The 15,955-nt window shown below is 46.2% G+C and overlaps 1 protein-coding gene across 1 annotated transcript in view; it reads left to right on the forward strand.

Annotated features, from left to right (window-relative positions):
* LOC106571916 (cadherin-like protein 26) overlaps window positions 1-9,341 on the forward strand; it is a 52,496-nt gene extending 43,155 nt beyond the window's left edge. Inside the window, exons 17-19 of the mRNA XM_014145472.2 lie at window positions 7,861-7,899; window positions 8,048-8,119; window positions 8,667-9,341. Coding sequence (XP_014000947.1) covers window positions 7,861-7,899; window positions 8,048-8,119; window positions 8,667-8,852 — 297 coding nt within the window. The 3' untranslated portion in view covers window positions 8,853-9,341. The remainder of the gene's footprint in view (window positions 1-7,860; window positions 7,900-8,047; window positions 8,120-8,666) is intronic.
* Window positions 9,342-15,955: the final 6,614 nt, after the last annotated feature.

Raw genomic sequence — 15,955 nt, forward strand, 5'->3', positions numbered from 1 at the left:
GGGCTGGGCCGGGGGACAGGAGGGCCCCTCGGGCTGGGCCGGGGGACAGGAGGGCCCCTCGGGCTGGACCGGGGGACAGGAGGGCCCCTCGGGCTGGGCCGGGGGACAGGAGGGCCCCTCGGGCTGGGCCGGGGGACAGGAGGGCCCCTCGGGCTGGGCCGGGGGACAGGAGGGCCCCTCGGGCTGGGCCGGGGGACAGGAGGGCCCCTCGGGCTGGGCCGGAGAGCAGGAGGGCCCCTCGGGCTGGGCCGGAGAGCAGGAGGGCCCCTCGGGCTGGGCCGGAGAGCAGGAGGGCCCCTCGGGCTGGGCCGGAGAGCAGGAGGGCCCCTCGGGCTGGGCCGGAGGGCAGGAGGGCCACTCGGGCTGATTCTGACAGGCCGGGCACCCTGGCAGATCAGGGCAGGCGGACCACTCGGGCTGGGCCGGAAGGCATGCGGGCCACTCGGGCTGGGCCGGAAGGCATGCGGGCCACTCGGGCTGGGCCGGAAGGCATGCGGGGCACTCGGGCTGGGCCGGAAGGCATGCGGGCCACTCGGGCTGGGCCGGAAGGCAGGAGGACCACTCGGGCTGGACCGGAGGGCAGGAGGACCACTCGGGCTGGACCGGAGGGCAGGAGGACCACTCGGGCTGGACCGGAGGGCAGGAGGACCACTCGGGCTGATCCTGACAGGCCGGGCACCCTGGCAGATCAGGGCAGGCGGGCCACCCTGGCAGTTCAGGGCAGTCTGGCCACCCTGGCAGTTCAGGGCAGTCTGGCCACCCTGACAGTTCAGGGCAGTCTGGCCACCCTGACAGTTCAGGGCAGTCTGGCCACCCTGGCAGTTCAGGGCAGTCTGGCCACCCTGGCAGTTCAGGGCAGTCTGGCCACCCTGGCAGTTCAGGGCAGTCTGGCCACCCTGGCAGTTCAGGGCAGTCTGGCCACCCTGGCAGTTCAGGGCAGTCTGGCCACCCTGGCAGTTCAGGGCAGTCTGGCCACCCTGGCAGTTCAGGGCAGTCTGGCCACTCTGGCAGTTCAGGGCAGTCTGGCCACTCTGGCAGTTCAGGGCAGTCTGGCCACTCTGGCAGTTCAGGGCAGTCTGGCCACTCTGGCAGTTCAGGGCAGTCTGGCCACTCCGGCAGTTCAGGGCAGTCTGGCCACTCCGGCAGTTCAGGGCAGTCTGGCCACTCCGGCAGTTCAGGGCAGTCTGGCCACTCCGGCAGTTCAGGGCAGTCTGGCCACTCCGGCAGTTCAGGGCAGTCTGACCTCTCTGACGACTGTTGACTGGCGGGCAGCTCTGACGACTGTTGACTGGCGGGCAGCTCTGACGACTGTTGACTGGCGGGCAGCTCTGACGACTGTTCACTGGCGGGCAGCTCTGACGACTGTTGACTGGCGGGCAGCTCTGACGACTGTTGACTGGCGGGCAGCTCTGGTGACTGTTGACTGGCGAGGCTGGGTTGACACACTAGACTCCTGATGCGTGGGGCTGGTATAGGACGTGCCAGCCTGGAGACACGCACCTCCATGCTAGTGCGTCTGGCGGGAAACACCGGACCGAAAGGGCGCACTGGCGGTCTTGAGCGCAGGGTTGGCATCACCCCTTCCGGCTCGATGCCTACTTCGCCCCTGGCACATGCGGGGCGCTGGTACCTTGCCTACCGGCCTGAAAATCCCAGGCCTCACCACAATCCCAACCCCAAAGCACGGGACCTGTCCAGTCTGCCCTACAAGGGTACGGGGAGCTGGCCTGGGGCTGTAATCTCGCCCCGCCAAATAGCCCTTGTGCCCCCCCCTAAAAAATTATTGGGGCTGCCTCCAACATTCCTCCCTCACTTGCCTCTGTCCTCTTCTCCGCTGCTTGGTCCTTTGGTGGTGGGTAGTTCTGTCACAAAAAGAGCCGTGTTGAATAGACCAAACTGCAGCGGGAATATGGATGCTCATGTTTTAATTCAAAAAAAGGAGTAACGCATCCACTGGAAAACAATATACACGACAGGAACAGTTTTGCAGGCACACAACACGCAGTGCAAAAACAACTACCCACGAAAACCAAACAAACACACACCTACTTATGGGACTCCCAATCAGAGGCAACTAGAAACACCTGCCTCCAATTGAGAGTCCAGCACCCAAAACTACACATAGAAAAACAAACCTAGAACCTATACCAAACTAATACACCCCACTACAGCACACACAAAACCCCATAATACAAAACAAATATACCTCTGCCACGTCCTGACCAAATATAATAGAAATAATACCTAAATATTGGTCAGGACGTGACACCATGCAGTTTGGCTTCAGAGCAAACCACTCCACAGAAACGGCCAATTGCTTTCTTCTGCAAAATGTGAAGTCCAAGATGGTGGGACTGTGTTTCTAGACCTAAGGAAAGCCTTTGATACTGTTATCCATCAGGTTCTCATCACAAAACTGTCCAAGTTCAACTTTTCCCCTGATGCCTTGAGAAGGATGAAATCATACTGTACCTTGAAGGCTTAACCCAGTGTGTCAGTAAGCAATGAGACGCCGCCCACCCTCAGCTATGATGTGGGTGTGCCCCAAGGGTCAATACTGAGGCCCCTCCTGTTCAGCCTGTAAATTATTGATCGGCCTTCTGTCTGTTCTGGGTCTGAAGTACAAATGTGTGGAGATTATACAGTGATATATGTGCATGCAAACAACAAGCTTCAAAATATCTCACTACTGTAATGGTCCAGGTTACAAAGTGGCTCAGTGTCTCATGTTTGCATCTCAACGTGAAAAAAGTCTGCATGTTCTTCACAAAGAGGGCAACTGATGCTACTGTGTCAATATGTGTCAGGGGAGAAGCTCCCGGTGGTAGCTTGGTATCATACTTGATTCCAAACTATCTTTTAAAAAGCAGGTGAAAAGGTTTACTCAAATTACCAAATTCAACCTAGCCAATGTCCAAAACATTTAAAAAAAATTGACTACAGAGGCAGAAAAACTGTAATTCAATGCTATGATACTCCCTACCTTAACAAACTGCTTGACAAGTTGGGCCCAAGCTTACAGTACAACATTAAAACCCAGTCAGTCTGTAAACAGGCTCTCAAAGTGCTTGGTAGAAAAGCCCAATAGACATCACTGTTACATCCTCAGAAAGCATGAGCTCCTAATTTGGGAAAATCTTGGGCAATGCACAGACGCATGTCTTGTATTCAAGATCCTAAATGGCCTGGTCTGCCATGAGAGGTGACTGTATAGTCCCATTAAGGAAAAGCACCATTATTCAAACTGCTTTCTCTGTAAGAGCTTCCCATGTCTGGAACACACTGCCATCAGACATACATAACTGCACCACCTATTGCACCTTTACAAAAACATAAAGACATGGCAAAAGACCAATCAGACTTGTGAACATAATCCTTAGCTGTGTATTGCCACTTTCCATGTTATCTGTTGTCTGTAGCTTGTGAGGCATAGAAACACTTTGTTGCTTCTATGTATTTTGGATCAGGACTCAGGCTAAGACCCAGATGCAGACACAGGAGGCGGATAGTACGAGTCTCAGAGTTTATTATAGTACAAGGGGCAGGCAAAATGTAAGTCAAGGCAGGCAAAGAGTCATAATTCAAATCAGTCAGGCAGGTACAGGACAGCGGGCAGGATCAGGGTCAGGACAGGGAGAAAGGTCAGAAAAAGGTCACAAAAACTAGAGCACAGGAAACACGGGAACACGCTGGTGGGACTTGACGGGACAAGAAGAAATGGCAACAGACAAACAGAAAATACACAGGAGATAATGGGGACAAATGGGAGATACCTGGTGGGGGGTGAAACAGACCAGGGTGTGACATTTTGTTTTGTTGCTTTGCGTGTGCTCACTGCTCATTGTCTATCTACTGCTGTTGAAAATTAGCCAGGTGGCTAAAACCAGCACTTTTACTGAAACGCTGATTAATATGCACTATCTCTTTAAAAAATAAACTCAATAAAAATAAACCCCCTTTGATAAAGCAAGCCTAAATAAATTCAGGAGTAAAAATGTGCTTAAGTCAAATAATAAGTTGCGTGGGCTCACTCTGTGTGCAATAATAGTGTTTAACATGATTTTTGAATGACAACGTCATCTCTGTACAGCACATAAACTGTTCTTGTCGCATACAAATATTTAGCAGATGTTATTGCGGGTATAGTGACATCCTTGTGTTCCTACTTCCAACAGTGCAGTAATATGTAACAAATCACAAACATACACAGAAATCTAAAAGTAAAAGAATGGAATTAAGAAATATATAAAAATTAGGACGAGCAATGTCGGAGACCGGAGTGTGTATACGTACAGTTGAAGTTGGAAGTATACATACACTTAGGTTGGAGTCATTAAAACTTGTTTTTCAACCACTCCACAAATTTCTTGTTAACAAACTAAAGTTTTGGCAAGTCGGTTAGGACATCTACTTTGTGCATGACACACGTAATTCTTCCAACAATTATTTACAGACAGATTATTTCACTTATAATTCACTGTATCACAATTCCAGTGGGTCAGAAGTTTACAAACACTAAGTTGACTGTGCCTTTAAAAAGCTTGAAAAATGTCAAAAAATCATGTCATGGCTTTAGAAGCTTCTGACAGGCTAATTGACATAATTTGAGTCAATTGGAGGTGTACCTGTGGATGTATTTCAAGGCCTACCTTCAAACTCAGTGCTTCTTTGTTTGACATTATGGGAAAATCAAAAGAAATCAGCCAAGACCTCAGAAAGAGGAGACCTCAGTCTGGTTCATCCTTGGGAGCAATTTCTAAATGCCTGAAGGTACCACGTTCATCTGTGCAAACAATAGTAAGCAAGTGTAAAGACCATTTTACCACTCAGCCGTCATACCGCTCAGGAAGAAGATGCATACTGTCTCCTAGAGATGAATGTACTTTGGTGCGAAAAGAACAAATCAATCCCAGAACAACAGCAAAGGTCCATGTGAAGATGCTGGAGGAAACAGCTACAAAAGTATCTAAATCCACAGTAAAACGAGTCATATATCGACATAACCTGATAGGCCGCTCAGGAAGGAAGAAGCCACTGCTCCAAAACCACCATAGAAAAGCCAGACTACGGTTAGCAACTGCACATGGGGACAAAGATTGTAATTTTTTGGAGAAATGTCCTCTGGTCTGATGAAACAGAAATAGAACTGTTTGGCCATAATGACCATCGTTATGTTCGGAGGAAAAAGGGGGAGGCTTGCAAGCCGAAGAACACCATCCGAACCGTGAAACACGGGGGTGGCAGCATCATGTTGTGGGGGTGCTTTGCTGCAGGAGGGACTGGTGCACGTCACAAAATACATGGCATCATGAGTGAGGAAAATTATGTGGATATATTGAAGCAACATCAAGACATCAGTCAGGAAGTTAAAGCTTGGTCGCAAATGGGTCATCCAAATGGACAATGACCCCAAGCATACTTCCAAAGTTGTGGCAAAATGGCTTAAGGACAACAAAGTCAAGGTATTGGAGTGGCCATCACGAAGCCCTGACCTCAAACCCATAGAAAATTTGTGGGCAGAACTGAAAAAGTGTGTGCAAGCAAGGAGGCCTACAAACCTGACTCAGTTACACCGGCTCTGTCAGGATGGATTTGGGCCAAAATTCACCCAACTTATTGTGGGAAGCTTGTGGAAGGCTACCCAAAACGTTTGTCCCAAGTTAAAACAATTTAAAGGCAATGCAACCAAATAATAATTGAGTGTATGTAAACTTCTGACCGACTGGGAATGTGATGAAAGAAATAAAAGCTGAAATAAATAATTCTCTCTATTCTGACGTTTCACATTCTTAAAATAAAGTGGTGATTCTAACTGACCTAAGACAGGGAATTTTTACTAGGATTAAATGTCAGGAATTGTGAAAAACTGAGTTTAAATGAATTTGGCTAAGGTGTATGTAAACTTCCGACTTCAACTGTATATACAGTACCAGTCAAAAGTTTGGACATACCTACTCATTCAAGGGTTTTTCTTTCTTTTTACTATTTTCTACATTTTTTAATAATAGTGAAGATTTTAAAACTATGAAATAGCACATTTGGAATCATGTAGTAACCAAAAGAGTGAATAAATCAAAATATATTTTATATTTGAATCTTCAAAGAAGCCAATCTTTGCCTTGATGACAGCTTTGCACACTCTTGGCAGTTTCTCAACCAACTTCATGAGGTAGTCACCTGGAATGCATTTCAATTATTAACAGGTGTGCTTTGTTAAAAGTTAATTTGTGGAATTTCTTTCCTTCTTACTGAGTTTGAGCCAATCAGTGGTGTTGTGACAAGGTAGGGGTGATATACAGAAGATAGCCTGATTTGTAATATGCAGTATATACATATGAAATTAGTAAAACATTATGTAAAAATTATTAAAGTGACTAGAGTTCCATTGTTAAAGTAACCAGTGATTCCATGTCTATGTAGATAGGACAGCAGCCTCTCAGGTGCAGGGTTGAGTAACTGGGTGGTAGCCGGCTATTGATGGCTATTTAACAGTCTGATGGCATTTTTCAGTCTCTCAATCCAAGCGTGGATGCACCTGTACTGACCTCGCTTTCTGGACAATAGCGGGGTGGCTCGGGTAGTTGATGTCCTTAATTATCTTTTTGTCCTTCCTGTGACGTTCCTGTGAAGTCAGGTGCTGTAGGTGTCCCGGAGGGCAGGCAGTATTCCCTTGGTGAAGCGTTGGGCAGACTGCACCACCTTCTGGAGAGCCCTGCTCTCAATTGTGCATCTGTAAAGGTTTGTGAGGATCTTAGGGGCCAAGCCAAATTTCTTTAGCCTCCTACTGTGGAAGAGGCGTTGTTGCACCTTCTTCACCACACTGTTTGTGTGGGTGGACCATTTCAGATTATCATTGATATGTACGCAGAGGAATTTGAAGCTTTTCACCTTCTCCACTATGGTCCCGTCAATGTCGATAGGGGCATGCTCCCTCTGATCTCAGTCCATGATCAGCTCCTTTTTTTTTTGACATTGAGGTTATTTTCCTGGCATCACACCGCCAGGGTCCTCATCTCCTGCCTGTAGGCTGTCTCGTCATTGCTGGTAATCAGGCCTATTACTGTTGTGTCGTCTGCAAACTTGATGACTGAGTTGGAGGCGTGCGTTGCCGTGCAGTCATGGGTGGACAGGGAGTACAGGAGGATGCTGAGCATGCACCCTTGTGGGGCGCCTGTGTTGAGGAACAGCGTAGTGGAGGTGTTGTTTCCTACCTTCACCACCTGGGGGCGGCCCATCAAGAAGTCCAGGATCCAGTTGCACAGGGCAGGCTTCCGACCCAGGGCCCAGAGCTTAATGATGAGCTTGGAGTTTCTTATCAAGACGACATCGAATGTTCCTGAGTGGCCTAGTTAGTTTTTACTTTAATCTCCTTAAATCTATGGCAAGACTTGAAAATGGCTGTCTAGCAATGATCCACAACCAACTTGACGGAGGTTGTTGGTTGTGCAAATATTGTACAATCTAGGTGTGCAAAGCTTAGAGACCCAGAAAGACTCACAGCTGTGATCGCTGCCAAAGGTGATTCTAGCATATATTGTGCATACTAATGTAATTGAGAAAGAAATTCTAGATATGTTTTCACTTGTCATTAAGGGGTATTGTGTATAGACTGGTGAGAATTATAATTTTTTTTTAATCCATTTTAAATTCAGGCTGTAATACAACAAAATGTGGAGCAAGTCAAGAGGTGTGACTACTTTCTGGAGGCCCTGTATATGATTTGACAGTTGTGTAGATACAATTTGTGACAGGTTATTACATATTAACTACAGGTTATCAAGGTTTTATACAGTGAAGTGGGTGCATTAATGCAGTCGATCATCTTCATCAACAATGTGAATATGAATTTTCCAATTGCAGTACCAGACGTGGACTACAAGCAGGAACAATACCATGAGGGTAAGTGTTGCTGTGCACTAACTATCAGAATCTTGTCTACTTGACACCACACCATTGACAAATACGCACTACATAAAATGTTGTTTCCTGCATCAAGCCTTCATGTTTGTTTTCCTGTGTTTTCACGGCTCCTCTGCTCTCTCCTTAGAGTAACTCTTCGAAGTACTCCCGCTCCTTCGGCCTGCTGTCGGACCAGCACATTTCAGAGCACATAGACCGGGTAAGATACCTGTCCCCAAGCAACACAGCCATTACCGAACCGGTTGTGTGTACACGGGCCCAAGGGCCCCAGAGAGGAAACTGTGGGTCCCAGAGGGGGAACCACCTCAGGCCAGCCCGTGTAATCACATAATGAGACCCTTAATCCTCACTAAAAGGAATTTTAGCACAACTCCTTTGTATTAGCGTGGTAGAGTACTGTGTAACACCAGGTGTTTGTACAGTATGAGGGCTTAAAACATAAGACCTGACACGTATGTGACATGTAGAAAATGTCCCAAATAACCTGTGCTGTGAAAACAGAGACGGACAATAATGTCAAGATGTGAATGATGCACCACGTGGTCTTGAAAACAGTAACTATTGTGCTGATACCTCTTTTTCGCCACTACATACATTCTTTAATGTAAGAAATATCCCTCAGTTGGATATATTATAAGTACTTAATTAGTTACTAGTATTGAGAGTTTTTTAAGATCTTGTAGAAATGTAATTCTTGAAAAGTTTAATAGTTAACATCCTCTAACGTTGGCGTATTGGTTCCCCAGAGGCTGAATATGATTGGCGATGAGGTGGACTACCAACCCTACGAGTACAGATACGAGGGGAGAGGCAGCAAGTGTCAGTCGCTGGATGACCTGTCGCTAAGTAACCTGGGGGATGACTTGAATTTCCTAGGGGACCTGGGACCAAAGTTCAACACCCTGGGGGGCATCTTTCGCCAGGACATGTAGGAGAGGAACATTAGGGTGTAGACACACACACCTGGCCAGACTGGTAAATGGTGCTGTGTGGCTCAGTTGGTAGAGCATAGTGTTTGCAACGCCAGGGTTGTGGGTTCGATTCCCACGGGGGACCAGTATGGGAAAAAAAAAATATGAAATGTATGCATTCACTACTGTAAGTCGCTCTGGATAAGAGCGTCTGCTAAATGGCTAAAATTTAAAATGTAATGGTGCTTATTAGACACGTCTGTCATCGTCCCCTGTTTGAGGTGAATGGGGGGGATGACCTATCAGTTGGAGAAGAGGACACAGCCACACCAAACTTCCTCCATTGTGATTTTGGATCAAGCTTTGCATTATCGACATCAGTGGGGCATTTTCTTACAGACCGAAACTGTTGTGGACTGGGAGAGACACTTCTGATATTTTTGTCTGACACAATGAATGATGAACTTACTGTACTGAATAAACCGTGTCATGCTCGGATGGCTTTATGGATTTCGGTTTCGACAAGGTGTGTTTGTATGGCGATTTGTTTTGTGTTTTGTGTTTTTTTATCATCGCCACGCTTCACAGTGTTTTCAACAGAATTGTATAATCTCTTGATCTACTGGTTATGCCAGAATGGGAATAACAATGGGGGAGGACTTCGATAGAAATGACTTCGATAGAAATGTCGAAATGTCAACATCACTTCTGTGGGAACATTAGCGTTGTGTGAATCATACTTTTTATGGCCTTTTTCTGCTTAGGATATGGATTTACCCAAGTTGCTTAAAATATTTATTAAAAAAATAACCTGGAATTAATGTGTACATTAGCCATTATGACAACCTGAACCTCCTTGCCATCCAAGTGAGAGGATAAACCCACCACAGAGTAGATGTACTATCTACATAAGTACACAGGATTTAGCTAATTAAAATGAAGTGTATCTTGAGGGGTACTTACTTGTAATTAATGTGTACTTATATAGTACGTTACCCATCCTGACAACCTGGCCCTCAATTTAAAGCTTCTGGAAGCCCCACATAAGTGAGAAAATAAACACATTAGTATACCACAGAGTACATGTAATATCTGCATAAATACAATGAATTAATAGGCATTACACAGGATTTAGCTAGTTTAAGTGAAGTGTATTTTAATGTAATTACTTACTACTCATTACCAAGTTAAAATACCTACAAACATAAGCTGAGCTTCTACTTTAGTCAACTTTGTTGCAACATCTAAAAATACCTTACATTTCTTACCAAATAATAAGGATTTATATTGTTAATAAATTGATGAATTAGATTAAACAAACATATAGGCCTCCTCAATAACATAAATATGTAGCCTACAGTTTGGTGAGTAGCTTAGATCATTGTTTCCCAACTCCAGTCCTGGACTATCCCCAACATTAAACATTTGTTGTAGCCTTGGACAAACCTGATTCAACTCATAGAGGGCTTGACGATTAGTTGACAAGTTGAATCAGGTAGTGTTTGCCTGGGGCTTCAATAAAAAGTTGTACTGTTTGGGATACTCGAGAACTGGAGTTGGGAAACACTGACCTAGATAGTTAATTTAGAACAACATGATTGTATATTTCTTCGCTTTTTAATAGCCCTTAAGAGTCTAAGGGGGGAGGTCATACCAAGGATCATTTACGTAGCTATTTGATTTTGAATTTTAAGACCATTTGATGTATGAAAAATATAAATAAATACATTATTTGATGAAAAGAATGTTTGGGCCTTATTCCTATTGCGCTATTATCCCATAGAAACACATTGAATAACAGATTCACTACATGGAACAACAGATGCAAATGAAATCCAAATGAAATTTGTTCTGAAGTGTCTGTCCTATATCTGAGAGATGTAAAGAATGATCAGGAAACATTAGTTATTTTTTGTATCTAAGCAGTCTCCATATACAGTATACTGTACGTCCATTAATTTTTGTTCAACTGATACTGAGGAACTTTCAGACGAATCTTGTTAGGCCTGTGGGCATCCTTGAGCAAAACATGTAAGTGTTCGTGAGAGTCTCACCTTTACATAGATGGGTCATATTATTGTGTTGCCCAAACTGTTCGGACGCTACAGACAGAAGTTGGCAGATTGACTTCAGACAAGTCCCAAGACGCTTGTGGAGGTTACCCTGTTCTTTGTGCACTGTCACATAGCGCAAAACAGAGAACACCATCATGTTCGGAAGTCTTATCTTTCCATAGAGGGGTAATAATAGTATGTAGACGCTACAGACAATTTGGGAGAAGACTGATTTTCGGGATGTCTCATGGGCTGACAAACACTGCTTTAGCTCTGTTGCCTTTCAAGGGCAGATGAGGAAGTGTTGCATCCAATGCAAAACTGATATCTTTAGCTTAAACTGACAGATTATTATGGGGATTTTTGCATTATGCAAATTAAAGTTGAGCAGACATTGATCTTACAAAATGGAAATCTACAACTGTCTCTGTCTCCATCTGTTCCTTTCTTGAATTTCCCATCCTGGAGTCTGAGACCTGGTAGAAATCTGTGGTAGAGAAAAATGAGACATGACAATTTTGCATAGACACTCATCATCATGATTTCTATAGTTTCGGCATACCTAGCTACCTAGCTAGTTGTTGTGTTATCCCACTAGCAATAATATTGCTTAGTTAGCATTTAGCTACATTGAAAAGGAATGTTACGCATAGTGTGTTGACACAAGTAGCTAGCTAATGTTAACATGCTGGGTGTCTCACGTATAACCCTTGGGGTACGGATACCCTGTAAACAAGGTTGAGGGAAGATAAGACCATCGGGCCCAGTTAACGTTAGCTAGCTAGGTCGCTAGCTAGTAGCGACCATAGCATAATTGCCAGCTTTAGGTAGCTTGTAACTAATCCCAAACAATTTAACAGATTGCATGGAAAGTCTATTCTGTGGATAGTAAATTAAGCTAGCCTAGTTGATAGGCAGATCAAAAATGCCAGCTAAAGTTTGCTAGCTAGCTACAGTTAACTGGCTAGCCAACACAGTAGGCTAGCTAGCAGAAGATGATAGCAAACTTTCCTCAACAGTTAAACCCTTGCAAGGTTACATGATGGAATAAGAGTTTGTCTTATCATTTTAAACCATTACTTAACCAAGCTTAATAGGCTGACAATTTGGCAAACATTAATGATTATCTCACAATTTTAACCATAACTGTTTATTAATGTGTACATTTTTTTTCATGATGGTTAAAGTAATTGACGAATTGTCAAATGCACCGTTAAAAAGTTAACTATTTAAAGTATTTTTTTAAGTGAACCGTTTGTAAACACGTCTTTGCCATCAGACTCTAGAGCCCTTTTTTGCAGAGTTATGTCAATGAGGCGGTCAGTTTTCAATTGGCTAACACTTATCACAGTGGTTTGTGCAGTTTGAAATATGTTGTGGTCCTGTCACGGCTTTCTTCGTCGGAGGACGATATAGCGAAATCGTCGTCTGAAAAGGTGGACCAATATGCAGCAGAGTTGGTGTTCATTTTCTTAATTTATTAAAGAACGTTGAACACGAAAAACAAGAAAACAATAAGCACGACCAATGACAGTTTTGCAGGCTCACAAAAACACACAATGCAAAAACAATCTCCCACAAATACAAGACAAACACACCCAACTAATATAGGACTTCCAATCAAAGGCAACACCAAACAGCTGCCTTCAATTGGAAGCCCACCCCAATTAACTCAACATAGAAACACACTCACTAGACTACACATAGAAATACATAAACATAGACCATAACTCAAAACCCGGAAATAATAAATCAAACGCCCTCCTAACTAACACACCACCCTGAACCACATAAAACAAATACCCTCTGCCACGTCCTGACCAAACTACAATAACAATTAACCCTTACACTGGCCAGGACGTGACAGTACCCCCGACCCTTAAAGATGCTAACCCCGGAAACACCTTAAAAAAAAAACACAACCCCAAACAACAAAACAAAAAATCCCCTCTACTAAAAGGGAGGGAAGGGAGGGTGGCTGCCGTCAACGACGGCACTGTGCTACACCCCCCCTCCCCAACCCACCTATATCAGGAGGTGGCTCCGGTTCTGGCCGTTCCAGGCAGTCTGGCCACTCTGGCGGCTCGGGGCAGTCTGGCCACTCTGGCGGCTCGGGGCAGTCTGGCGGCTCGGGGCAGTCTGGCGGCTCGGGGCAGTCTGGCGGCTCGGGGCAGTCCGGCGGCTCGGGGCAGTCCGGCGGCTCGGGGCAGTCCGGCGGCTCGGGGCAGTCTGGCCACTCCGGCGGCTCGGGGCAGTCTGGCCACTCCGGCGGCTCGGGGCAGTCTGGCGGCTCGGGGCAGTCTGGCCACTCCGGCGGCTCGGGGCAGTCTGGCCACTCCGGCGGCTCGGGGCAGTCTGGCGACTGTCGACTGGCGGGCAGCTCTGGCGACTGTCGACTGGCGGGCAGCTCTGGCGACTGTCGACTGGCGGGCAGCTCTGGCGACTGTCGACTGGCGGGCAGCTCTGGCGACTGTCGACTGGCGGGCAGCTCTGGCGACTGTCGACTGGCGGGCAGCTCTGGCGACTGTCGACTGGCGGGCAGCTCTGGCGACTGTCGACTGGCGGGCAGCTCTGACGACTGTCGACTGGCGGGCAGCTCTGGTGACGTACGACTGGCGACTGTTGACTGGCGGTCAGCTCTGGCGACTGTTGACTGGCGGTCAGCTCTGGCGACTGTTGACTGGCGGTCAGCTCTGGCGACTGTTGACTGGCGGTCAGCTCTGGCGACTGTTGACTGGCGGTCAGCTCTGGCGACTGTTGACTGGCGGTCAGCTCTGGCGACTGTTGACTGGCGGTCAGCTCTGGCGACTGTTGACTGGCGGTCAGCTCTGGCGACTGTTGACTGGCGGTCAGCTCTGGCGACTGTTGACTGGCGAGGCTGGGCTGACGCACTAGACTCCTGATGCGTGGGGCTGGTACTGGATGTGCCAGCCTGGAGACACGCACCTCCATGCTAGTGCGTCTAGCGGGAAACACCGGACCGAAAGGGCGCACTGGCGGTCTTGAGCGCAGGGTTGGCATCACCCCTTCCGGCTCAATGCCTACTTCGCCCTGGCACATGCGGGGCGCTGGTACCTTGCCTACCGGCCTGAAAATCCCAGGCCTCACCACAGCCCCAACCCCAAAGCACGGGACCTGTCCAGTCTGCCCTACAAGGATACGGGGAGCTGGCCTGGGGCTGTAATCTCGCCCCGCCAAATAGCCCTTGTGCCCCCCCCTAAAAAATTATTGGGGCTGCCTCTCGGGTTCTACCTGCCTCCCAGGCAGGTTGTCACAGTGGACCCGCAACTGCTCCCATGTCCAGTCAATCCTCTCCGTCAACACCTCCAGCGACCAGGAATCCATCACCTCCCGAGCGCGCTGCTTCCAACATTCCTCCCTCACTTGCCTCTGTCCTCTTCTCCGCTGCTTGGTCCTTTGGTTTTGGTGGGTAGTTCTGTCACAAAATACTTCGTTGTGTTGCAGGGAAGACCAAAATGCAGCGGAGTTGTGGATACTCATATTTTAATTAACAAAAAAAGAGTAAAGCATCCACTTGACAAAACAATAAATGATAACCACAACACTAAACAGTTTTGCAGGCTCACCAACGCAGTGCAAAAACAACTACCCACCAAAACCAAGTGACAAACATACTCCTACATATATGACTCCCAATCAGGAACAACGATCCCCAGCTGTTCCTGATCAGGAGTCACAAGACCAACATAGAACAATCACACACACAAGACTGCCACGTCCTGACCCCAAAACTACTACAACAGCTCCATCTGCTGGTCAGGACGTGACACTTATACTGGCCAGGACGTGACAGGTCCATGCTATTCAGATCCTAGGGACGTCCCTACCCCGTTGAAGTTGACATTTAAAATGGTTAAGGTAAGAGTAAGGTTAGGGTTAGGTTGAGGTTAGGGTTAAAGTTAGGTAAGGGGTTAAGATTAGGGTTAAGGTTTAAGGTGAGGACATCCCAAGGATACCGAATAGCACTGACCAACATGGTGAGTTATTGGGATCAGTGGAGTTCGGTGCCATTTAAGATGAGGGAGGAAGATCACTATTTTTATGAACATGGCCTTATTTCTATTACAGCATATTGGATGACTGTCATTCATATTCCATTCATCCAGCTCAATGTAATGTCGATAGGTTTAGGCTCCTACATGATATTGACATTTTCCCTGTTCCCATCATGAGGTTGCTACAACCTAGCCTATGAATGAAAGTTTACAATGTAGTTGCACAGGTCGAGAGAATTTTGAATAGTCAACGTGACAGACAATGACACATTCAATACCGCCTTGCACACTCTCAGCTGCATCTAGCTAATCTAGAGTGTAATCATTAGTCCAACAGTTGCAAATGAGAGTTTCTATTGGACAAATTCAGGTATGTTCATTCCCGTTTTGTTTGCTTTCGTTTAAGAAACTTTTTTAACAGAATCGGCGCAATGAATACACCCCTGATCCATGAGCCTCCTAAGTCAATGTACCCAGAGGAGGACAGAAGCTAGCTGTCCTCCGGCTACAACATGGTGCCACTCTACAGAGTGCTGCTGAGGCTACTGTAGACCTGCATTGCAAAACAGAGTGTTTTAATCAATTATTTGGTGACGTGAATATATTTAGTATAGTTTTTTTATGTTTCACTATTTTTATTTTTATGAAATTCACTGAGGAGGATGGTCGACCTCTTCCTCTTCTGAGGAGCCTCCACTGGATGGGATGCTATTGTGAACTTTAACATTTGTAACAAGCATGGTAACAAGCATTCGTTGTAACATCTTTGTAATTACAGTAAAGTACATACAGTATGTAATTTCACTGTAATTAGGACCCCTTCAAATTAAGTGTTACCAAATTGCCTTTCCTTTTCAGCATCAGACCATCCTAACTCTCACTTGAAACATATTGTTTTGTGTTAATAGGCCAAATTACACACTCTGTAAAAAAATAAAAATGAACCCCAGATTCTCGCAAATTGTAGTCTATTTTTCAAAGTAGCTTTAGTTAAATAAACTGTATTTTTCTGAAGGGTAGATTTAGTGTAGCTTAACTTCTTCCAGTGTCAAGT

Source organism: Salmo salar, chromosome ssa15 (assembly GCF_905237065.1).
Source record: "Salmo salar chromosome ssa15, Ssal_v3.1, whole genome shotgun sequence".
Taxonomy (NCBI): domain Eukaryota; kingdom Metazoa; phylum Chordata; class Actinopteri; order Salmoniformes; family Salmonidae; genus Salmo; species Salmo salar.